Source organism: Dysidea avara, chromosome 7 (assembly GCF_963678975.1).
Source record: "Dysidea avara chromosome 7, odDysAvar1.4, whole genome shotgun sequence".
Taxonomy (NCBI): Eukaryota; Metazoa; Porifera; class Demospongiae; order Dictyoceratida; family Dysideidae; genus Dysidea; species Dysidea avara.
In genome coordinates this window covers 25777255-25801303 of record NC_089278.1, presented here as the reverse complement: position 1 = coordinate 25801303, position 24049 = coordinate 25777255, and the positions used below count along the sequence as shown (strand labels likewise).

The following is a 24049-nucleotide window of genomic DNA, read 5'->3' as shown; positions in this document are numbered from 1 at the left end:
CCCCCCCCCCCCCCAGTGACTTCTCATACTATTACAACTTTATGTCAAGCCAAGATCAGCTTATATAACTCATGAAAATATGTACATTTATTAGCATTTATTACAAATTCACCTGAAACCAAAGCGAACCAAACTCAAACTAGCTATGAAATTGTCACCCTGCACCTTCGTGCGTACTAAGCGCCTCTAAAAATAATTATCGTGTTGTTTAAGACATTCAGAGCTATTTAAACAATTTTTAAGACTTCACAAAGGTCAAAATGGTAAAAATCAACAGTGAAATACTACTAAGAGGTGTATTATTTGCTGCACCAAAATCCAGCAACTAACAACAGAATCTGACTCTCCCTAACCACCTACAACTTGGCCTGTCTGTGCCCCTCCCCTTGCCAGGTCCTGGATCCGCCCCTGCTCCACATTCCAAATTTGAGCGAAATCGCTTCGCGCGTTCCCGAGATATGCGACTTCAAAAATTGGCTCAGTTTCTTCGTTTTTTTCTTCTTATTTTTCTTTTTCTTGTCGCACACTTACAAAAACTGCTATAAAACTCGAACGCCATATCCGATTGTCTTGAAATTTGGCACACAGAAGGGGGATATAAAGGCGCATCTCGGTACCAACTTTGGCTGGAATACGATAAACAAGCGAAGAGTTATGAGCGATTATTCACGAAAAATAACACCAATATGTTGTCACGCCTACAGGGTAAACCGCGTATGGGAAGAAGCTGAAAATCGGTGGGTAAATAGGTTAACTATTGAACCTCAAACCTTTTGTGGTTTGAAAGAAATCGAGCTAAAAACCAGGAAGATACAACGAAAAAACCAACAGTGTGTAACAATTACGCAATCGAGATCAGCTAATAAAAAAAACGACTGCTTGCCACGCCTACCAGATAAACCGCTTAGGGTAATGCTTTGAAAATCGTTGTACAGATGGAGTAATCATCTTAGAAAGGATCATCAATGGTTTAGAAGAATCAGACTTAAAGCCACGGAGTTATAACACGAAATCCAACTTGGTGCGGCAAGTGCGAGATCGAGATACTCTAATAGAGCAGTCATCCTAATAGAGCAGTCACCCTGAAGAGAATTCAAGAGATCAGCTAGAAATAAGAAACCTGTATAGAGATCAGCTACACAGAAGTCACCCTGTAGAGAGATCAGCTAGAAGAAGTTACCTTGTAGGGAGTTCATGCAACTATGGAAAGAGATAGTTCAGCTAGAAAAAAATCACCTTGTAGAGTTCAGCTACAAAGAAACCACCATGTAGAGAGTTCAGCTACAAACAAATCGCCCTGTGGAGAGATCAATAGAAGAAGTTACCTTGCAAAGAGTTCAGCTACAAAGAAACCATCATGTAGAGAGTTCAGCTACAAACAAATCTCCCTGTAGAGAGATTAGCTAGAAGAAGTTACCTTGTAGAGAGTTCAGCTACAAAGAAACCATCATGTAGAGAGTTCAGCTACAAACAAATCTCCCTGTAGAGAGATCAGCTAGAAGAAGTTACCTTGTAGAGAGTTCGGCTTCAAACAAATCACACTGTAGAAAGATCAGCTAGAAGAGGTCACCTTGTAGAGAGTTCAGCTACAAAGAAACAATTTTGTAAAGAGCTCAGCTGCAAACAAATCACCTGTACAGAATTCAGCTACGAACAAATCACCCTGTAGAGAGATCAGCTAGAAGAAGTTACCTTGTAGATAGTTCAGCTACAAACAAATCTCCCTGTAGAGAAATCAACTAGAAGAAATTACCTTGTAGAGAGTTCAGCTACAAAGAAACCACCATGTAGAGAGTTCAGCTGCAAAGAAATCACCCTGTAGAAAATTCTGCCAGAAACAAATTGCCCTGTAGAAAGATCAGTTAGAAGAAGTTACCTTTTAGAGAGTTCAGCTACAAAGAAACCATTCTGTAAAGAGCTCAGCTGCAAACAAATCACCTGTACAGAATTCAGCTACAAACAAATCACCCTGTAGAGAGATCAGCTAGAAGAAGTTAACTTGTAGAGAGTTCAGCTACAAAGAAACCATCATTTAGAAAGCTCAGCTTCAAACAAATCACCTGTAGAGAGTTCAGTTACAAACAAATCTCCCTGTAGAGAGATCAGCTAGAAGAAGTTACCTTGTAGAGAGTGAAGCTACAAACAAATCACCCTATTGAAAGATCAGCTAGAAAAGTTACCTTGTAGAGAGTTCAGCTACAAAGAAACCATTCTGTAAAGAGCTCAGCTGCAAACAAATCACCTGTACAGAATTCAGCTACAAACAAATCACCCTGTAGAGAGATCAGCTAGAAGAAATTACCTTGTAGATAGTTCAGCTACAAACAAATCACCCTGTAGAAAGATCAGTTAGAAGAAGTTACTTTGTAGAGAGTTCAGCTACAAAGAAACCATTCTGTAAAGAGCTCAGCTGCAAACAAATCACCTGTACAGAATTCAGCTACGAACAAATCACCCTGTAGAGAGATCAGCTAGAAGAAGTTACCTTGTAGATAGTTCAGCTACAAACAAATCTCCCTGTAGAAAGATCAGCTAGAAGAAATTGCCTTGTAGAGAGTTCAGCTACAAAGAAACCATCATGTGGAGGAGTTCAGCTGCAAAGAAATCACCACTGCCCAAATTTCAAGGCAATAGCTCTTTCCAATCTGAAGTTATCAATTGTCAAAGTTGGCAAATTGGATGTGTGTGGAAGGCCCCTTTTTGCAAATCCGGTCACATATGTATTATATATATAATTTGTACATTTACTGATAAAATATTTAAAGTATATCTACTTCATCTTTACTTCTTCCTGTAGTAAAGAAAAAAACATAGGTTAAAAAAGTCCCAAAGCTGGCCATAGGCCGGCTTTGGGGTATACAAATACAAAAAGAAATGAAATCTAATCCAAAACAGCCAAGCTGTAAAAAAAGTGTGCGGCCCTCAGAAAGGCTATGGTGAAAAAAGATGTGAAATCCAAGGTGGCAGCCAAGAAATGGCTGTGATGGTAGGTTAATGATAAAAATTTTAATAACGATAATTCAGGTGAATTTTTGTGCCGCTTCACAAAATTTACCTGAATTGTCATTATTAAAATTTTTACCATTAACCTACCATCACAGCCATTTCTTGGCCGCCACCTTGGATTTCACATCTTTTTTCACCATAGCCTTTCTGAGGGCCGCACACTTTTTTTACAGCTTGGCTGTTTTGGATTAGATTATAACAACAATTGTATCTTCAGGTTTACACTTGATGGCACATATGTGGACAAGTTTGGTAATGATCACTTGAGTCACCCTGTTGCGCTTACCACTGATTTACATGGTTTTATCCTTGTGTGTGAAAATGGTTATTGTTGTGTTTCAGTTTTTGACAAAAATGGAGTATTCATACATAGCTTTGGATCTGGTGGATCTGCTGAAGGCCAATTTTCTACCATACGTGGAATAGCTATGAGTCCCAACAATGAAGTCTATGTTGCTGACTATACCAACAAGAGGGTTCAGATATTTTAATGCATTTGTTTTTTTGTTTGACAAGAAGTAATAACTAAAAAGCTTTTTTGTGATTTTAGTTAATGCTATATTTGTACTCATGTATTTAGCGAATAGCATACAGTATACGGAATCGTAATATACTGTCTTCGTAACTGACTTTATTACAGGGAACTCTATACTACAGTGGAACCTCGAACACTCGAATATCCAAACACCAAATCAACTGCTCAATTAGAGTATTTTGTCAACAAGTGTATGTTTTATTAGAGCAAAATATAAATGTATGGATGTTCAAATTTATGCACTATTTGACATCCTTTTCCCCAATTAGTTCAGATAATTGAGATTCCACTGTATCATAATTGTACGATTTATATGAAAGCCTAGCTGGGGGTTGCTTTGTTGTTTATAGAGTAATTAGGTAATTCAATCAGGTGACTCTCTTGTATCAGTTGCACCAAAGAATTAGAATTTCTATATGCATCAGTGCATAATACATTCTCAACTTTGCGTATATGTGAGCTTGGCACTCAGCACAAGTTGCTGTCAGATCTTTGGTGCTGGTCACTGTAAAGCAGTAATGTAATAAAATAGTGCAGAGGTCATGCACACAAAGAAACAGATTGTTTGCACTTTCGTTTTTTTTTTTTTACTGTAGATCAAAGAGTATGGTAGTGTGTAGCTACATATATAGCACAAAGTGACATGTGATGTTCAACCAGAGACTCAAATGGAAGCCATGCAGTTTGAATCTATGCGATATGATGACTTAAATGGTCATATTTACAGAGGTTCTTAACACAGCAGGCAGCAAGCACATTGAGACTGAAATGGTGTTATCTTTTGTGAAGAATATGATGCAGCTTAAACTGTGTACTGGGTAAAGCAGCTAATAGTCACTCTGTTATAATGGCATACTTCAGCTTTGAAAATGCTAAGGATGCTTATTTTTATATAGATTACTAAGATCAGAGAGTTCCAGAAAATATTCAGGCATTGATTTGCAAACGTATCAGATCAAAATACTCTAATAGAGCAGTCAACTATACAGTCCTATTTTGTATTTTTAAGAAGTTACTTAGTTTGCCTGAACTAATGCAGTAAAGTAGTCTAAAATTATGTGTTTGAGATCTAAACTTTTCCTGGGGGCATGCCCTCAGACCACCAGGATGGCATCCATGTTTCTGCTGCATGCTTCAAACTTCACATAGCTCCACCTCTTAACTCTTTACTGTGAATGCTCCTGATACTATGCCAGCAGAAGCAAACATAAAGCAGCCTATATCAATCATGCAGTTTGAATCTCAAAACACAACTTTCCTCGGGGAGCGTTCTCCCCTAGATTAAAGTGTGTAACAGAAAATTTGTAAACTTGTCACCAAAATTTCTGGAGGCATCCTTGAGCCTGATATAATAGTCAGTAATGAGCCCAGCATGCAATGGGATATTTGCTGTTGGACAAATGCATCACTTTCCAAGTGCAGCTTTAAATTTAGGATATAATGTATGTATGCATGGTAGCTACATACTGTACAAATCATGTATAGGGAAGCTGTGTTTATTAAGACACAATTAATTTTATTCTTTTATTGTAATTTTCCTTGCTATACCCATTTTCTTTGCTATGCCCATTTGCCATATGTGACCAAATTTTGGAAAATCACCCATATGGACACATTTGACACCTAAAATATTTAATGATCAAATCACAAACTTTATTATTTTATTATTATTACTGTGTCAACTTCGCAAGCGAAGACTTTACAGAGGGGGGAATTTATGCAATTACAATTGATTAATTTGATTCTTAAATTGTTCAATGGAGGAAGTTTCTTTGATGTGATTAGGTAAGTTATTCCAGATATTACAAGCATTAGGTCCGAACTAGTGCTGATAAGTGCCTGTTCTTGCAAATTGAACTAAAATATTATTCGCATGAGATCTTCTTGTGATGGTGGATTCTGCTGTTGTTGTGGTATTAGATGAAATGATGTCACTGAGTGGGACACATGTCAAGTTATGATGATCTTAAAAAGGAAGCACAAACGGAAGTTATGTCTATGAGTTTCTAGTTGTTGCCACCCATCTTGATGAATCATACTTGATACACTGCTAGTACGATAAAAATTGTTTGTAACAAACCTTGCAGCTCTTCGATTAATCTTCTCTAACTTCTCTATGTCTCTTCTTTGCCATGGCGACCAAATGATACTTGCGTATTCTAATTGTGGTCGGACTAAGGAAAAATAGGCAGCTTCTTTGAGGTGCTGATTATTTAATTTAAGATTTCTTCTTAGGAAGGACAAGGTACGGCTGGCTTTAACAGTAATATTGTGTATATGTTTGGACCACTTAAGATCTGATTGTATAGTAACGCCCAGGTACTTACAATTCTCAACTATTTGTAATGGAGTGTCGTGCAGGTAATAGTCAGATATTATCTTGTGTTTTGTGGCTCTAGTTACTCTTAAGACATGACATTTAGGCAGTAGCTAAAAAAACAATTTTTTACAACTAGCCAAACCCGAGAGTGGGGGAGGGGGAATTCGTTACACATGCAAACAAAATTTGCATTTATGTTTGATGTATATACATATTGTACTCTAATTATCATTGTGATTGTCTAAATAGCTAAAATAGTGAAGTGAGTTCTAACTTGTGTAGTGAAGTGTCAGTGGATGGTGGAGACCAAAGGAGGACTAGGGGGGCTCTGGCATATATACTGCCCCAGAAAATTTTTGAAATGTAGCTGTGATGAGATTGAATCTGGAAGCAATTTGAGAGAAATGACTGAAATCTAAGGAAATGGTGAATTGAAAGGATTAAAAGAACTACATATAGCTAGAGGCAGCATAGTTACAGGGTTTGAAAGTGGTTTTTTAGAATAAACTATTGTACAATTATTAGCTAGATTTTAGGGAAATTTTAGTCATGGACTGTAAAAAAAGTAACTATGACTATAGGCTGAATTGTAGAGGCAATCTCTAATCAAATAGTGAATTGGAGAATTTTTTTTGAAAAGTAGCCATCTCAAGATGGGATCTTCAGGTACTTTTAGCCAAATCCCTGTAAGAAATTTAAGCTGCACACATGTGCACATAATATTATACGTAACTTTGAGGTTATACTTTTCTGTGGTGCAGCTTGCTATTGATTTTAGCCTGACTTTTACAACTAGCCCAATCACCATTTACAACTAGCCAAAAGTCACTTACAACTAGCTTTTTGGCCACAACTAGCTAGCCCCTTTTTTTTAGCCCCTGCATTTAGGTATGCTAAATTTAAGTAGCCAGGTACTTTTCCATAATTGTAAGGATTGCAAGTCTTCTTGGAGTTGTTGTACATCACTTACTGACATGATCTCCTTATATAATATAATGTCATCCGCAAAGAGGCGGATTTTACTGTGCTTTATATTGTCAACAACATCATTCATGTAGATTATAAATAGTATAGGGCCCAATACAGTTCCCTGAGGGACACCGGATGTTACAGCTACCAAATCAGACGAAACATTATCAGTAGTCACTCGTTGGTAACGATCTCTTAAAAAAGAAGAAATCCATTGATAGATGTTGCCAACAATACCGTACCATTGTAGCTTGTGTCTTAATCTGTTGTGGGGTACTGTGTCAAAGCTTTAGCAATATCCATTAATATAACATCAGTCTGCTTTCCACTATCATAGCTTTTGGCTAGGTCATTAACAAATGACACTAACTGTGTTTCACAGGACCTGTTGTGTCAGAAGCCATGTTGGGACTCATGAAGTAAATTGTTACTTTCTAAATGTTTCATTAGATGGGAGGATATGATGTGTTCTAGGACTGGTTACTAACTGTAGACGTGAGCGAGATAGGATGGTAGTTTTGAGGAGCTGATTGTTCCCCCTTCTTGTAAATAGGTGCCACGTTAGCCACTCTCCAATCATAGGGGACCTCACCTGTGTCCAGTGATTTCTCAAAGATTAACTTTAAGACAGGGGCTGTGACTTCCGCAGTTTCCTTTAAAAGTCTTGTACTTATTTCATCTGGACCTGAAGCTTTGTGAACATCCAAGTTTTGAAGTAATTTAATTATACCAGAAGTGGTTACGTTGATATCCTCCATGACTGGATGTGGGCTGGGACCTTTGTCAGGTATATAATCTGGTTCATCGGTGAATACTGATTTAAAGTGCGAGTTAAAAACATTTGCCTTTTCTTTGCTATTAGTAATAACTTTATTATTGGCTTTAAGAGCCTGTACTCCATTATTATCCTTCTTCAGCTTCTTAATAAAACTCCAAAATTTCTTTGAATTTATTGAAGAGGTTCCATCTTCTGAATTTGTAATGAGTTTAGAAATGTGAGCATCGTGTGATTGTCTCATTTGCCGTTGGATGTGAATGTCAAAAATCTACTATGTGTTTCTGGTGAGCGAGATGCCTTGTATTGGTGATATAGTTTGTTACGTTTCTTTATTTGTTTTCTTATAGCAGACGTTAGCCATGGCAAGTCACAACATGTTCTGGTAAACTTGTGTGGTATATGTGACCTTATACTGTGCAAAACAGTATCTTTGAATTTCATCCAGAGCTCATCTACGGATCTGTTATTAGGAGAGCTAAAATCGGGACTATTCATTAAGGAAATTATATATTGCTTTATAGAATCCCAGTCGGCTCTATGATACAGATAGATTTCTCTATGGCTCTGCTTATTTATTTTGTGTTGCACTTGGATATTGACGCAAACAATATCATGATCACCAAGGCCAGGTAAGATGTCAACAGTGTACTTGTCATTGGGGTGATTCAGGAAAAACAGATCAAGTATATTTTGGTGTCGGGTTGGTTGGTCAACTATTTGTTCTAATCCATGTTCCTGCATTACATCAATGAGAGCAGAGTGGGTAGCAACATGTGTCCTGTTTATGGAAAGAGACATAGATTCCCAGTCAATGCAGGGAGCATTGAAATCACCAATTAGCCATATTTTAGGATCTGCCGTTGTCTCATGAAGCTTTTGCAATGAAAGGTTTAACTCATCGATTGATTGCTGGTCATCAATACGTGGTCTATAATAAGCACCTATGAATAGTTTGTTACCATTACCTACAACAACCTGTATCCACAGGAGTTCACACTCAGTTTGTAAGGCTGTCATTTCATAGGAGGGTATTAGTTTAGAAATGGCTATCATAACACCACCATAACCATCTGGTCGACCCTTTCGATAGACATTATAATTCCACTCAGCAGGTATAACTTTGTTATTACTGACACCAGCAGAGAGTCAGGTTTCAGTGCCCACTATGGTATGTGGCTTGTGACTATAGATAAACTCTTGCTTTATAGTGTAAATCTATACTTGTTAATGGTTCTAAGCCATTCTCACCACCTTAAATTACAAGAAAATTCTTGAAATATTTTCAAAACTGTGCCTTGCGCTTATTAGTAACCCACTAAACGTGAAAATTCTAATTATTTTACGTGCGCCCATATGGGCGATTTTCCAAATTCAGTCATATGTGTGATCACATGAGTTTTAAAGTGTATTGTTCATGCTTTTTGCATCCAGATGCAGAGGGGAGCACAGGCATCTTGCTCTCCAGCTAAACCAGGTAACTGCAAAGGATCGCAATTTAAATAAACAATTGAGATACTCATGCGGATGAGTAGTCAATAATTCTAATAGTGCAATCATTACAATAGCAAACAGCAGTTGTTGATTGCATCACACCAACATCTCTCAAGCTGTCACAGAAAAGATTGCATGATGAGTACTAGTCTTGATCTGATACACAACTGTATCAAGTTTACCATGTAATGAAAACCCCATACGTTGGAGTGCTATGCTAGCATATAGGTGGATATTTCGAACTAAAGCTTTATTCCATGAAAATAGATCAGTAACAGAGAAGTCAGTGGAAACTGCAAACTAAGATCAGTATATTATGCTCTTTAATAAAAGTCACTTTGTAGTGAAATACTCTAATAGAGCACTCACTGATTAAGAGAAATGTTGTTAGCTTAGGGACATAATGCAAGCATAATGGGAACACTGAAGAGCATAATAATTGAAAATTTAGGAAATTCCTTTTGGGCAAAATTTTGAGCATATTTGATTCAGGCATACTTCTGACCTTGCAGCTGCCCATCTGCAAATGCAATGTCACCTCTGAACTACACTACATACACCTATGGATATGATTTCACCAAACTGTTCATTTTTAGCTGACATCACCAGCAAATGGCATTTACTACTACACCCTCCCCAGCCACTTTCTATTTACCTATCCCTGTTTGCATGCTGCTGCACCATCCACTATCCCATTCCCCACTTTCAGTAGCTCATTAATATTATAGCTGACTGCAATTAACTGATGGAGTTATTAGAATAAGTATCATTTCTATAATACAAAGGTATACCATCAAGAGTTCATCACATTGTATGAGCTCCATGTTTGAAGTTTGAGTCAGTTAGCTACCACTTAACAAGATCTTCATAAAGCATTCAGTCAGGTGTACAATAACAGTGGCGTAGCCAGGAAATTTTTTTTACCCAGGCAAAGTTTATACATTGACCAAATTGAGAGGGTCTGCCTCTGACTCAACTGATTCACAAATACTTTCAAGTATGGGTGGTACAGTATTTGCAGGTTGACTATCAGGAAACTGTTTCAGGAGACTCTGAGCATTTTTCTACATGTCATAAGTAATGCTCCAGCATAATTAATGCTACAGTATACCATGCTTCAACTATTAGACTAGTTTAATTGCATGCAACACAACTTATTCCGGAGATATTTTGAGCGGTCAGGCCATCCATGTACTGCAACGGAGGTCATAGTCATACACACTACTTTTTATTGATCTGATGTGATGTTTAAGTCAGAGATAATTATCTCTTTCATGTGATGTTCAACTGCATGTGCTAAAGCATGTCAAGCTAGGGAGTCTGGGAGCATGCTCTCTCAAGGAAAATTTTGAAAATATATGCTTTGAAATGGCATGTGGAGGCTATTTTTTGATTGTAACTGCTAATGCATGATATACATGATCAGTTAGCTCAATGTAATGTCATTTTGCTGACTCATTGGAACTTTTGAAAAGTAATGTTAAGACAATTAACATAAATGTAAATGATCAAGCAGTGTAATGAGAACAGTGGCTATAACCAGTATTGAATGCTCTATTAGAGTATATTAAGATGACTGCTCTATTAGAGTATCTCGATCTTTTACAAATTCAAGTAGCTGAAAAGTGGTTCAGCACTATGCAAGGCACCATGTCACCATAGGCTCCAGCCCTGCTTAGTACTACAGCATAGATTCTATTTTGTGTGGTACAGTAATTCTGTCTAGTAACGTTCGAGTCAAGGCCTTAGTTTGAGTAGAAAATCCGGGGTGCCAAACTCAGGCCTGCTCAGCATGTTGTTGAGCATTTTTACCAGGGCAGCTGCCTCGGTTGCCTCAATGGTAGCTGCGCCACTGAATAATGCCATTATTTTATGAAATAATGCCAGGTCAGTTCCCTTGCAACATAGCTCCTGCTGTTATTCTCACTTGGCCAGATTGCTTTTGCAATGAAAAGGTCAAATAATTCATTAAAATTATACGTCTGCTTGGCCATCAAGCTGAAAGGACTGCAAAATTTACATAACATGTCACAATGTTAGCTAATGCTGAATCATATGAGGCCTAACGTGTTAATTACAATGTCAGGCTTCTGCCTTGTTGCAGGTTCCTCTGTACCACACTTGGAATCTCTGACTATGTACAAGAAGTCATGCCTTCTCAGATGACCGCAAGCTGAGGACTCATTGGGGAGGGGCAAGTTACCAGTCAGTGGCAGTCACCCACCATGTACTAGAGTCTTCATTTTAGTCTTGGTGTCAAGATGCTAACCCCATACATACATCCCTGCGTGCACCACGCAGCGTCAGGGTACAGTACAGTACAGGTACAGCGAATTGTGGAGGTTCTTGCAATGTTTAAATTAAGCGCATGCGTACAATCGTCACAATGGCTATTTTAATTAGTCTACAACTTCCCAATTTTGTTTCTTCTGATGTCCTGACTAACTTGGAGTGCTCGGCAAACTTGAATATTTGATTGTTTTCTTGATCCAAGCGCGCATGCGCTTAAATTTTAATATTGCAAGAATCCTGTATATTATCTGTGATACCCTGTATATAACATCCCTGTGACTCATATCACGTGATATTTAATTTTATTTATAATGCTTTTTGAAGCAGGAGAACCTGCGTCAAAGGTCTGTGGGCAACCTGTGCCCTGTCATGCGACAATTGGTCCCCCCAAAATCAGTCCCCCCGGACTAGTTAAAGCCGCGCTATATGGTCCCCCCGGACCACTTGAGACACTTCAACTTGTCCCCCCCGGACAACCTAGAGCGCCACGGTTGGTCCCCCTCTGCTACAAGTGGTCCCCCACGCTGAATATGATCCAGGCGCGGCAAGCAACACGGCCGGATCAGTTTCTTCGTACAGCTTGTTTTTAAACTATAAAGCTACAGTGCCAGTGATCGGGTATGAGGCTACAGGCTGTGCCTTGTATGCTCGGCTAGGCCTGTGCTTCGTGGATTCTCAGCCATGATGCCGGTGATCAGTCTATGTTGTCAATTCACTACTAATGTCAGTATTCACTGACATGCGTCATGCCAGGCTATATAGCTAGCCATAAAAGCGATGCAGCTAGCATAATTAATGTATGCCATGAAATAGCTAACTAGTTAGCAAAGTTTGCCAATATACATCAACAATTGTTACAGTCATTAGCTAATGTGTAAAGTCTTTACATTGTTTGACACAATCAATACAGTTAAATTCATAAGAGGGTGCTGAAGGGTCATCCACAGTTACTCCTGAGCAGATTACATGCACCCACGCATTACAGTTACCACACTGGATCTACATACACAATAAATATACATAAAGTTCTCACATGAATAATATATTTGTATAGCATACCCAGCGATCAGTATAATCTTCATGCTGAAAACTTTCTTCAGATCGTCCACACATGATGCAGCGCTCAGTCATGTCAACTGAATTTGAAACACACGTATATATGCACACTTTAACGCAGAGCAAACTACTTGAATTGGCGAGGAGTGCTGTGCCTATATCTATTCTGGCTTTCTTCATATTCATTTGCAAAATGGCGTCTTTGTCGATACGGTTAAAATTTAACAATTGTTCAGCAATCTGTGTATAATACACAAACTTTATAGCCTTAGCTACAAAAGCGAGATGTTATACCTTTAAACTCAAAACACCACAGTTGAAGCTGTCTCCTGGCTTTTGCACACCTTTCTTGAGCTGAATGAGCTCAAAATTGTCCAATGAGACGTTGTCTTGACCAACGCAGTTATATCTCATAGCAAAGAACCTTCTATGGAGCATATAAAACTAGGTGTAAAAGTGCATTGCATCAATTTAGTTCACAGTGATGCACTGTCTAATTATGTTAACAGTCAATGTTACAGTATTGAACATACTTCAAACCTGTGTATGCTCCACGTATGGCTCGCGATGGTCCAAGAGGATCGATGTAGTAAAACTTTTTTTCTTCCATGTTGATTGCCTACAGAGCAGCACAACAAGTGTATTGGTATCACCCTATGCAAATTGCTTACAATCAATATCCAGTGGTTTTCTCCACGATTGTACATTCCAACAATAAACACTTTGGTGCTTAGCGTCTCCTATAGTATGAATAAACTAACTCCTCCACGTAGCATTTGTGATCTTACCTTGCTTAAAAGGTGCGATGATTTCCCAGATTTTGAGCGATTAACCCAGGCAGTGATGGTTTGTGACAAGACAGCAAAACTGTCATTCCTCAATTCAACTAGCATGCGTAAATATCCATTCACTATCTATAACATTAATTTTAGTGCATCAAATTTAGAGGTATATAATACAATGCACTGACCTCATCATTTAACCAGTTATTTCCTTTCAAGTTGTGAAAGCTACCTTGATGTATAACCAAATGTCCAAACCTAGCTTTAATTACATAGCACGGCTTTCTTTTCCAGATAGCTTTTAGCTGATCCTGTATGTATATATATATGAGTCATATGTACCACAGCACAAAAACATACATAGGCTGTAAGTGGTATGATGCTTCCATTGTTGGCTCTGGCTGTATTAATCATTCCTGTTACTGCTGTAGACATTGTAGCTGTTACGTTAGGTGTGGCTGTTATCTTGGATTCCACTGTCTCTGTTGTTGTCGCAATCATAGGTGCTACCACTGATGGTTCCGCTATTGTAGGAGGCTTTGTTACGGACTTACGGTGTTTTTCTGAAACTCCTCACATCTCTGTGTAATGGTAAGCACACAATAATTACAATAGCTATCAAGGAATTATCACAACAAAATACAACCTTTATAAGCTTGCGACGTCGTCTCAATGGCTTAACTGAATTCGTATCAGATCAGAGAAATTCAGCTTTCTCTTGGTAACAATGTGCTTTGGTGGTGAGAATATCATATCAACAACCCTCTTTCCTATTGGAACTGTTGTGATGTTTTTCCAGCTATCACAATTTACCTTTATCAGATGTAGGCTTTATTTTAAATTCATTGTGTTCCAGTTTTTGGCTGTAAATAGGTGATAGCGCAGGTGCACTAAAACTGCCAAACTCTGGGAAGTAGCCTCCTGCTTGTTTGGGGGAACTGTAAACCAATGGGCAATTCTGAAAATAGACATTAGTAAGATATGTGAAGAACGAATTGGAGGAACCTCTAACCACATTAATAGCAACTGATACATTGTGCCCTTGCTCCTTATTCATTCGTACTAGATCTTTACAGTGAGTGATATCTTCCTCATCCCATCGTGATATCAAACTGGGATAGCTGGGTTCCTATTACATGTACTCATATAGAATTCCACATGGGTGTATATAGTATGCTACAGTAGCTATGTAACCAGCAAATCAGTGAGCTTATTAAAACTACTCAAAGTATGTATGCTGGCTGCACTACAACCATAGTTACCATGCTTGGCAATAAGCCTATACATTACTTACTTTGTCACTCATGATGCTGCTAGGATCATAAGAAATGGACGTTCTTGAAGAAGAGTCACTCTGATCATGAGATGTATGAGCATGTAGGAGCACTGATATGTTGCCATCATCCATTTGGTCCAAAATTTTGGTCTTAGTATCTTCATCACACTGAGATGTCAAGATGGGATCCTATAACATGTACATGATATAAATATTACAGTATAGTATCAAATAATCTTACTTTATCACTTTTGGTGGCACTAGGTTCATGTGAGATAATGGACACTGTTGGGTTGTGAGATTTTGAAGTATGTGTACAAGTATTGTGAGTAACAACTGATGTGTTGTCCTCCTCTATTTGGTCAGTCTTGATATTGTCATCATACTGGGATATCGAGTTGCATGGTTCCTATGTATTGCAAGATAATATTACATCAATTAACATGCAGTTATAAGTTCTTACTTGTCGCTCACACTGGCACTAGGATCATGTGAAATGGATCCTTTTCCACTTCTGACAGATGTGTTGCCACTATTATCACTTTCGTCATGAGATTTCGTCATGAGATGTTGAGATACAACCAGTTGCCTATACAATTATAACTTACATAAACACACACCTGTGTGCCGCACATACATGCATATACCTTCTTGGGTGGATAGAACAATTTCAAATGTGTACCATGGACTTTTAAAGTCTGTTTAATGTCATTGGTGTTTAGGATCTGAAAAATTCCTTTACCAACAGACTTCACAACTTTATAAGGACCCTGCCACTTATAATCCATTTTTCCACCAGCCCGCTTTTTCCTCTTCATATCTTTTCTAAGAACCAATGCTCCAACTTTGAATGTAGCTGGGTTATGGTGCTTCCTGTCATACACTTGTTTTTGACGCTTTTGAGCGGTGAGTATGTTCTCCTTCACAATTTGTGCTACTTTTGTTTGATGAATGAAATGTTGTTCTATAACTTCATCATTATGATCCAAGTGCTGTACGATATCTTCTTCTTTGGGAGATTGAATTTCAACAGGTAACAGAGCTTGTCATCCAAACATCACAGCAAAAGGGCAATATTTTGATGACTCGTGTTTAGAAGTATTGTAAGCAAAAACACAGGTGTCTAAATAATCTTCCCAGAGTTCCTTTTTCTCATTAACAAACTTTACCAGCATATTCTGGATGGTCTGGTTAAAACGCTCAACCAAGCCGTTTGCCTACAACAGACACATAATACAGTTGTATCTACTTAAAGTGCATAAGGTAAATATGCATATTATAGCACTATGCATTTCTTTACCATGCAACTATTAATGTTGATTAGTTACAACATAGCATATAATATAGGATAGTAGAGTAGTAGTTACCTGAGGATGGTAAGGGGTAGTCAAACAGTGGTCAATTTTCATCATCTTCATCAATTTCTTGTCAAGGCAATTGTTAAATTCACTTCCTTGATCAGAAGTAATTACTCTTGGTAATCCAAACTGCATGAATAACTGTAAAGTATGTAATATGCAAGTAAATAACATGGTACACTTTGAATTGCATGGTTCTGGTGGCTGCTTGGGTTATAATGACTACTTCATTCTGTTAGTATTTAATTACATTTTTGCAGCACACTATAATACATTGCTTTGTCTTGGGTGTGTGTGTGTGTGTGTGTGTGTGTGTGTGTGTGTGTGTGTGTGTGTGCGTGCGTGTGTGTGTTCATGTATATGTGTGAACTTTTCCGAATGTATTAGTAGATTTTATTTTGCATTGTTTTATTGTTACTGCATGGAAACAGAATTAGATGCAACATACAAAAGTATTCTTTAAGTCAATTTGGACACCTGTGGATGCTATTAACTGCATGCACAGTTTCACATTAATGACAAACATTCAAAGTACATGTATTACTTCTGCACGGTTATTCTGTATTCCGTAATCTCCCAAATATTGTGCAGTTGTTTTACATAGTCCTACATACAATAAGCAATCAAGTTGAAATTTTCAGCACCTAGCTGCTTCTCTACCATCTCTATCTAGCTACTTTTCTACCATCCAGTAACCAAGTCAAAATATTTTGGTGATCATAGCATAGGATTGTGATAGGCTTAATTATAAAGGATCCTTTATGATGAAGCTATGACAAAATTAATAAGTTTCAGCAGCCGCGTGAAAGGATAGGAATACTAAAGCTAATCTATTGACATCCAAGTAAGCAAGATTCACATCTTGCTAAGATAAGTGATTTAGCCAAAGGTTTTCATACAGCTATACAAAATGTTTCAATTAGACGTAGAAAATGAATACTGGAATTGGTATGCTGGGAGAATACGGGTTAAACGGCCCACATAACTGGCTATACAACTCTTTTCCGACCCATATTATATAGCTGCTTTAACAAACATATACTGTAGTTCTGTATTAGTCTATACGTCCAAGTGTTTGCAAACTTTAAGTAAATATGTGCATTATACACACAACATATATATATACCTTAAACAAAGCACTAAACACGGTTGAGGATTCCTTATTGCTGCAAGCAAATGCCTGAACAAACTTGCTAAAGTAGTCTGCTACTGTCAGAATATAGCAATTTCCTTGAGTGGACTTGTGCTTTAGTGGTCCGACAAAGTCTATTCCAATGTGGTACCAAGTTGCTACAACTGGAATAGGGTTAAGTTCTGGTACCCCTGTGTCCATTTTCTTTGTCATCCGTTGGCACACATCTCATTCCTTCACCTTAGATGTATAGAAAAATGTGATGATGCAAGTTTATTACTGATGAAATATTTTGCATCTTGTGCAAAGGCATTATGTATACGTGCATGGTAAACCATTGTTCTTTACAACCTGAAAGCATATAAAATTAATAGAGTTTTGCAATACAGTTCTATAGCAACTCCAACATGTTGATTGATATAATTGGGTCATTTTTCATTTATGTAGCTATTTAGAAAACAGAATACTGCAGTTGCAAGTGGTATAGAAGCATGCAAGCAGGGTAAATTTTCAACATAATCATAATTATTATATATGTCTACAACATTATCATAAAGTAAAACTGACAAGACCAAAAAGATGCAACAGGGGCATCATACTGTAATAAGCAATCAAATTACATAGCTGTTTGGTATACGTATTGTGAAAGCTGAGTATTAGTCTGCTATTCTAAATTGCAAGGCATCAACTGCATGATATACTTCCGCATATATGTATACCCCCAAGGTATAGCTGTATAGGTATGTACTTACAAATGCTTTTACATCCTTTCCTACTCCTTGCCACATGTAGCGTTCTGTAATCCTTGCCTGTGTCTTCTTTGTCCCCATGTGACCTGATGTAGGGTGTACATGACAACCTCGCAATATCCGCTCTTTCTCTTTCGGGTCTAGTATGTATCTGACCTATACAAACCATACACTTGTATTACCAGTCACATACACTGCATTATAGTATGCTGAGTCAGCAGCTATATATGGCCCTACAGCTCTATACAACTTAGAATTAGAGAGTCAATAGGGTCTTGAACTAAAAGAGAAATTATCACACCAAGCAATTTGTCCATGTAGACAACAGCAGGCCATGTAAACTAGGTGGCTACCAAGTACCGGAACCATAACATCCTGAACGAAAAGAACTTCTTATTTCAGTGGAAACTGAATCAGTTCTGTTTCATTTACCAGAGGTTGCACTATATGTATGTTTTGCATTGATTTTGCAAAAGTTCAGAAATACTCTATAGCAGCCAGCCACTCCAACAGAACAGTGACAATTTTGTTTATTCAGCTGTGCATAGCAATTCACTAAAATGGTCCAAAACTTTATTTCAGTTGACCCACCCTGTTTAAGTGAAAAGTTTGGAAGCCATATAGTCACTGCTGCAAAAGTTTATTCCTGGCTCATAGGTTTGCTTTCTGTACTCAGGGTTACTGTGATTAAACAAATAATAAATATGGCAGGGAGACAGAAACATAACTATATGTTTAAGTTTTCATAGTACAATTATCTGGAAGCTAGCCAGATGTAATAAATAACAGAAAGGAACCATGGGACACGTGGTAGACTGTAAATACAATGGCTTATACGTTGGCAGCTGCATTCGCAGTTTCTAAGTGTGACTGCTCTATTAGAGCAACTGACTGTTCTATTAGAGTAAGTGGCTGAGCCACTTTCTTTCTACAATTATAGAAAGTAAGCCCGACTCGGGGAGTCTATGCCACGGCCTCCTAATGCTGGCTTCTCCACCTCCGTCCTATGCATACATGATGCATTATAATAGTAAATCTTTACCTTGGTCTTGTCCTGTTTGGTGTACAGAAGCGCTCCATCTTCTAAAGTGTACCTCATTGCCTTTCTTCTAATACACCTCTTCTCGTTCTTTGTACACTCTTGTCTGTACCTCTGCTCTTGAAGATACAGTAAAACATCCTCGTGCAGTTGTCTCTCAATCTCTCCACGACTATCTTCCGACTCCGTACATTGGCTGCTGCTACTGTGACCAGCAGGGTTAGCGGAGCCATCCGCCATCATCCTTAAACTGAACTGTTACAAATACTGCTCTAATCGTCCTTAAAGTGCGAATTAAAGTGACGAGCCCTCAGCCGAATCAGTACAGCTATAAACTTGAATCAAGTAAAGTCACGCTGCCCTCGAAGTAAAGTCACGCTGCCCTTGAAGTAAAGTCACGCTGCCCTTGATTAACAGTGATTCCCTTCCTGATCTTATCCATCCAGCTTGTGGGCAGCGTGTTTTCCAACATGAACTTGATATTGCCCGTCAGACCCTTTTGCTTAATTCACTTACCATTCGGGACCAAGCCAGAATTCGTTCAATTTCTGCTGACCCCTGTACCAGTTCATGGCTTCGGGCCATTCCTTGTGATTCTTTAGGCCTATCCATGTCCTCACAGGAGTTTGTATGTTCTCTTCGATACTGGCTTGGTGTCCCTCTCTTTTCTGCCACTTCTCCAGTTCGCTGCCCATGTGGTAGTGTTGTTGATCAATTTGGTGATCATCTGCTTGGCTGTGGACATGGACCCATACGTATACGTAGGCACGATGCTTTATGTGATGTAATATATCATGCTTTACTTCAGGACAACACTGGTTGCCGTAAAGAGCAACGGTGTGCTGGTTCCCGATTGGATCGCCCGGGTGATGTTTTTCACCCTGACTTTGTGCATGGGAAGCCTGCATACTTCGATGTTACTGTACGTTGTCCATTACAAGAATCTCTGTTGGGTCGGTCTGCAGTTTCAGCAGGTGTGGCTGCTGCTAAGGGAGAAGAAGATAAGGATGCTCACCATGATGAGCTTGTACAGGCTGCTGGAGGTGTTTTTGTCCCCCTGGTGGTTGAGTACTTGGGTTTGTGGTCTGCTGCTAGTCGTCCTGTCTTGCAGGATATTGCTTTGAGGACAACCACCAGAAGTGGCATTTCTCGTGGCCTAGCATACCGCCATCTGCTAGAGCAACTCTCTGTTTGTCTGTGGCGCCACAATTCCCGGACATTTTTACACCTATTTAGCCTGTTGCCTGGCAGTCCTTTGTGGGAGTTGAACTCTGTTTCATGCTCCCACCCCCTGCAGTTTGGCCAGTAGACTGCAGGGCTTTCTTGTTAAGGCCGATGTCTGGGGGTTTTGCTGTGTGTATGCTGGCGGTCCATGCGGTGTTTTTGTAGGCCTGTGTAGGCTCTGTAGGTTTAGCTGCTTTTTCTTTTTTCTGCTTTTTAAATTAAATTAGGTTTAAAAGAAAAAAAAAGAAAAATAAATAAAAAAAAATAAATAAAAAAAAATAAAAATAAAGTAAAGTCACGCCAACAGTCGAGGCCAACAGTCGCTGTTCAGCAACTGACACGTGTTTAGACTGTAGATCAACCGTATCAATATAAAATATGGCTGAGTCGACAGCTGCCAGTCACCTTTGAACTCCTTTCGACACGATCATCAAAGGCAGCGGTGTGCCGGAAAGCTACTGATAACATCCACATAACTGAGTTTTCCGGTAACGAACAAGTAACCCATATCTAACCGGCCTCTATACAGCTGTTTCATTGGGGGGACCAATTGAAGCAGGGCGGACCACTTGACGCAACTTCACATGGTCCGGCCGGACAGCCTGAAGTGCGCTAGTTGGTCCGGCCGGACCACTTGGGGCGGGGGACCATCTGTAGCGTGACAGCCCACAGCCAGAAATGTACAGCTATACATTAATTACATTACAATTACTTAACTATGTAGAGTAACTATGTACTTATTACGAATTTGTAGTTCAGTGTCATTAAAGAGGGATATGCATTATACACCTGATCTTTTTTATACTAGTACTTTTCTTACGCCCCTGGTGGGTCCTGCTAATTAAACAATCAGTAGTAAGTTGGTCACGCCCACCCTCTCCATTCCTCCAAGTCTAGCTCACCGGATACTACTGTACTCGGGACGTGTACATGGCGTTTTCTGCCGGTTGCGAAGGTACAAAAGGTTAGCCATAACGTGCTATTTCTTGTGCGCTTGATAGCTATGGTTATCTCTTCTTTCCTCTCTTCTTTCAGACTGTCACTTCACCTGCTTAGCCGTCAGATAGAATTGCCCTTATGAAATGGCTGCAAAGCGAATGAAGAAGGTAGCAGGTCTCCTGAATTGTCCAGCGTGTTATGAAATTTACAAGAAGCCCAAATATCTCCCTTGTCATCACTCCTACTGTGAAGGATGTATGGAGAAACTACACTCGAAACAGGTTCCGACATCATTTGTCCAGAGTGTCACAGCTAGTAGAGAAACGAGTGTGTGGAGGTGTGAAGGAATTACCAAACAATTTCTTTATTAATCTTCTACTAGGCTAGATGAAGTTGATTTGAAACGTGAGTTGAGGGAGAAGATGAGGCAAAATGTGACACATGTGTCAAAGAGGGAAGAGCAGTAGCTGTATGTCTTGATTGTGTCACCTTCCTGTGTGAATATTGTCATGAAGTTCACAAGAATTTGAAGGAATATCGGCAAAACCACAACATTACTGAGCTGGTCGAGTTGCAGTCAAAAAAGATACAAGTTGATGTTTGACCCAAAGTGAAGTCGATGTTATGTACCGACCATGATCTGGAGATGATTTTTTTCTGTGAGACATGTGACCAGCTTAGTCTTGTGCCCAGACTGCTTTTTTTCTTTTTGTGTGGGGGCGGAGAAAAAGGGTCTGGTGGATCTCCAATACATTTTTTGTGCAGCCGGATCTACAACTTTTGGGGATCATTGATTAGTGGTGATGAATAGCAAAGGCTTGTTAACGAAGCGACAATAGGAAATACGGCGCACGTTTGCTTGGCAAGGCTGCATCTTTGGGTACGCGCGCCGTATTTACTATTGTCACTTCGTTAACAAGCCTTTGCTATTCATCACAACCAATCAACGATCCCCAAAAGTTGTAGATCCGGCTGCACAAAAAATGTATTGAAGATCCACCAGACCCTTTTTCACACAAAAAGAAAAAAAGCGGTCTGGGCACGAGACTATGACCAGCTTGTGTGTCATTACTGTATTACCATTGGACACATTGAACATGTGCACGATTCTGTGAAAGTAATGGCGAAGAAACACAGGAGGGAACTGGAGAAGATGATTGAACCAGTTGAGGGAATGATCAACAAATTGTCTACCTCACATCAGAAAGTGGTAGCTGCTGGGAAGAAGATTACATCACAGGCCACTGAAGTTGATCAACAGATTGACTTGTATTATGACGAACTTCACCGACAACTACAACAACAAAGAGAAGATCTAAAGAACAAGTTGCAAGAGTTGTCAACAAAAAAGAAAAAAGTAATCTCACTGCAATTGGAACAAATAGATTTTGTAGAAGCACAGCTGTTGAGTGTGAAGGAGCTGAATGATGCAGTGAAGAATGGATCAGACCAGGAAGCATTGTTTATATGAAGAAACAAGTAGGAGATGATGTGAATAGACTAACTAATTCATATAGCAAGTTGGAGACTGAACCAGTTGAATTTCTAACAATGGCCTTCAAAGGAGTACAAAGAGTCATTTCCACAGTTTGGCCAATTGTTTGATGATGTTGCCATACCAGACAATTGCAGTGGCTAAAAAAACTATTTTTTGCAACTAGCCCAAACCTGAGACCTGGGGGGTGGTAGTAGTACATACGGACAAAATTTTCTTTTGTGTTTGAATTACATATTTTGTGTTCTATTTTATCACGATTGTTGTGTAGCAAAATGTCAGTAAAGGGAATGACTGAAGGGATTTCAGGGGATTGTGGGAGCATATTTACCTATAGTTGAAACATAATTGTGGCTAGATTGAATCTGGAAGCAATTTGAGATAAGTGACTGAGACCTGAAACTAGGAAATAGCAAACAAACTTACAGTGATGTACAAACCAATTATTTTTTAGATCAAACTCGGTCTGTTGTTTTATAAGATTTTAAGGTGATCATTTTATATTAATAGTGGAGTATGAAAATGACCATAACTAGCTATAAGTTGCAATTTTAGTGGATCACAAGTGGAAAATTTTTGAAAATGGTGAAGTCACTGGTATTCCTGCACAAGCACTTGCTGGTAGCAAAATTGATTTTACCATCCTCACTAAGAATTACAACAACGAACGCTGTTCCAAGGGAGGTAGCCACATTGTAGTACTAGCACAATCAAGCAGGGGAGGACTGTCATTCCAGTATAAGTGAAAGATAACAATGATGGGAGCTACTCCTCTTCTTTTATAACTGAACAAGTTGGAGAAGTGAAGTTGTCATTTACCAATGAAGGTAAAGGAAGCCCCTACACTATTATGATGCACTGGGATTACAAAACTGTGAACAAGCTCAAGAAGATTATGAATGATGATGGCAAGATGGGTAATCCTTTTGGCATTGCATTTGGTAAGGATGGAGTAAAGGCAGTGACAAACGGTAATTCTAGTAATGGCTGTGTATACGTATTTGACGGTCAAGATAAGTTGGTTAGAAAATTTGGGCAAAAAGGGACCAGCAATGGTCAATTCAACGAGCCATTTGGAGTAGCATTTGATGCCAATGATCACTTGTATGTGGCTGATTACAGTAACCACAGGGTACAGAAGTTTGATGTTAATGGTACATACTTGCTGTAGTTTGGACACTATGGAACTGACAATGGTCAACTGATCAATCCAATAGCTATAGCAGTCCACAATGATAAAGTGTTTGTTGCTGACAGGGGAAATAGTCGTGTGTTGGTGTTTCTGAATCTCAATGGTCAGTTCAGCCACATTGTTGGATCAGGACAGTTGAATTACCCCTGGGATGTAGCAGTCACTACTAATAATCAATTACTTGTTGCTGATTATAACAACAATTGTGTTTTCAGGTTTACACTTGATGGCACATATGTGGACAAGTTTGGTAATGATCACTTGAGTCACCCTGTTGTGCTTACCACTGATTTACATGGTTTTATCCTTGTGTGTGAAAATGGTTATTGTCATGTTTCAGTTTTTGACAAAAATGGAGTGTTCATACACCACTTTGGGTCGTATGGTTCTGCTCAAGGTCAGTTTTCTGCTCCACG

General features: G+C 38.9%; 3 protein-coding genes across 3 annotated transcripts; 1 reads left to right on the top strand and 2 right to left on the bottom strand.

Annotated features, from left to right (window-relative positions):
* Positions 1 to 12178: 12178 nt before the first annotated feature.
* On the bottom strand, positions 12179 to 13995 carry LOC136261595 (uncharacterized). The gene is made up of 10 exons (XM_066055623.1): positions 13876 to 13995; positions 13590 to 13810; positions 13418 to 13540; positions 13236 to 13361; positions 13119 to 13187; positions 12981 to 13066; positions 12742 to 12874; positions 12579 to 12687; positions 12451 to 12527; positions 12179 to 12390 (listed from the first exon to the last, which is right to left on the bottom strand). The coding sequence occupies exons 2-10, from the start codon at positions 13728 to 13730 to the stop codon at positions 12259 to 12261; spliced, it is 996 nt and encodes a 331-aa protein (XP_065911695.1). The 5' UTR covers positions 13731 to 13810; positions 13876 to 13995; the 3' UTR covers positions 12179 to 12258.
* Positions 13996 to 15551: 1556 nt separating this feature from the next.
* Positions 15552 to 19023, bottom strand: LOC136261121 (uncharacterized). Its single transcript, XM_066055091.1, has 4 exons — positions 18787 to 19023; positions 17748 to 17900; positions 15873 to 16004; positions 15552 to 15722 (listed from the first exon to the last, which is right to left on the bottom strand). Exons 1-4 carry the CDS (start codon positions 19021 to 19023, stop codon positions 15552 to 15554), a joined length of 693 nt encoding a protein of 230 aa, XP_065911163.1.
* A 1819-nt stretch (positions 19024 to 20842) lies between these two features.
* On the top strand, positions 20843 to 22711 carry LOC136260623 (uncharacterized). The gene is made up of 3 exons (XM_066054429.1): positions 20843 to 20971; positions 21043 to 21283; positions 21329 to 22711. Exon 3 carries the CDS (start codon positions 22067 to 22069, stop codon positions 22415 to 22417), a length of 351 nt encoding a protein of 116 aa, XP_065910501.1. The 5' UTR covers positions 20843 to 20971; positions 21043 to 21283; positions 21329 to 22066; the 3' UTR covers positions 22418 to 22711.
* Positions 22712 to 24049: the final 1338 nt, after the last annotated feature.

Bases quoted from the DNA above. Each gene is read 5' to 3' on its own strand.
- LOC136261121 (XM_066055091.1), bottom strand. From the start codon at position 19,023: ATGGCGGATGGCTCCGCTAACCCTGCTGGTCACAGTAGCAGCAGCCAA. The intron at 17,901-18,786 runs GTAAAGATTTAC...TGGTTTGTATAG, and splicing joins CCAAACAGGACAAGACCAAG to GTCAGATACATACTAGACCC. The intron at 15,723-15,872 runs GTAACTACTACT...TGTCTGTTGTAG, and splicing joins CTACCCCTTACCATCCTCAG to GCAAACGGCTTGGTTGAGCG.
- LOC136261595 (XM_066055623.1), bottom strand. From the start codon at position 13,730: ATGATTGCGACAACAACAGAGACAGTGGAATCCAAGATAACAGCCACA. The intron at 13,067-13,118 runs GTAAGCAATTTG...GCTGCTCTGTAG, and splicing joins AAAACCACTGGATATTGATT to GCAATCAACATGGAAGAAAA. The intron at 12,391-12,450 runs GTATGCTATACA...TTGTGTATGTAG, and splicing joins AAGATTATACTGATCGCTGG to ATCCAGTGTGGTAACTGTAA.
- LOC136260623 (XM_066054429.1), top strand. From the start codon at position 22,067: ATGGCGAAGAAACACAGGAGGGAACTGGAGAAGATGATTGAACCAGTT.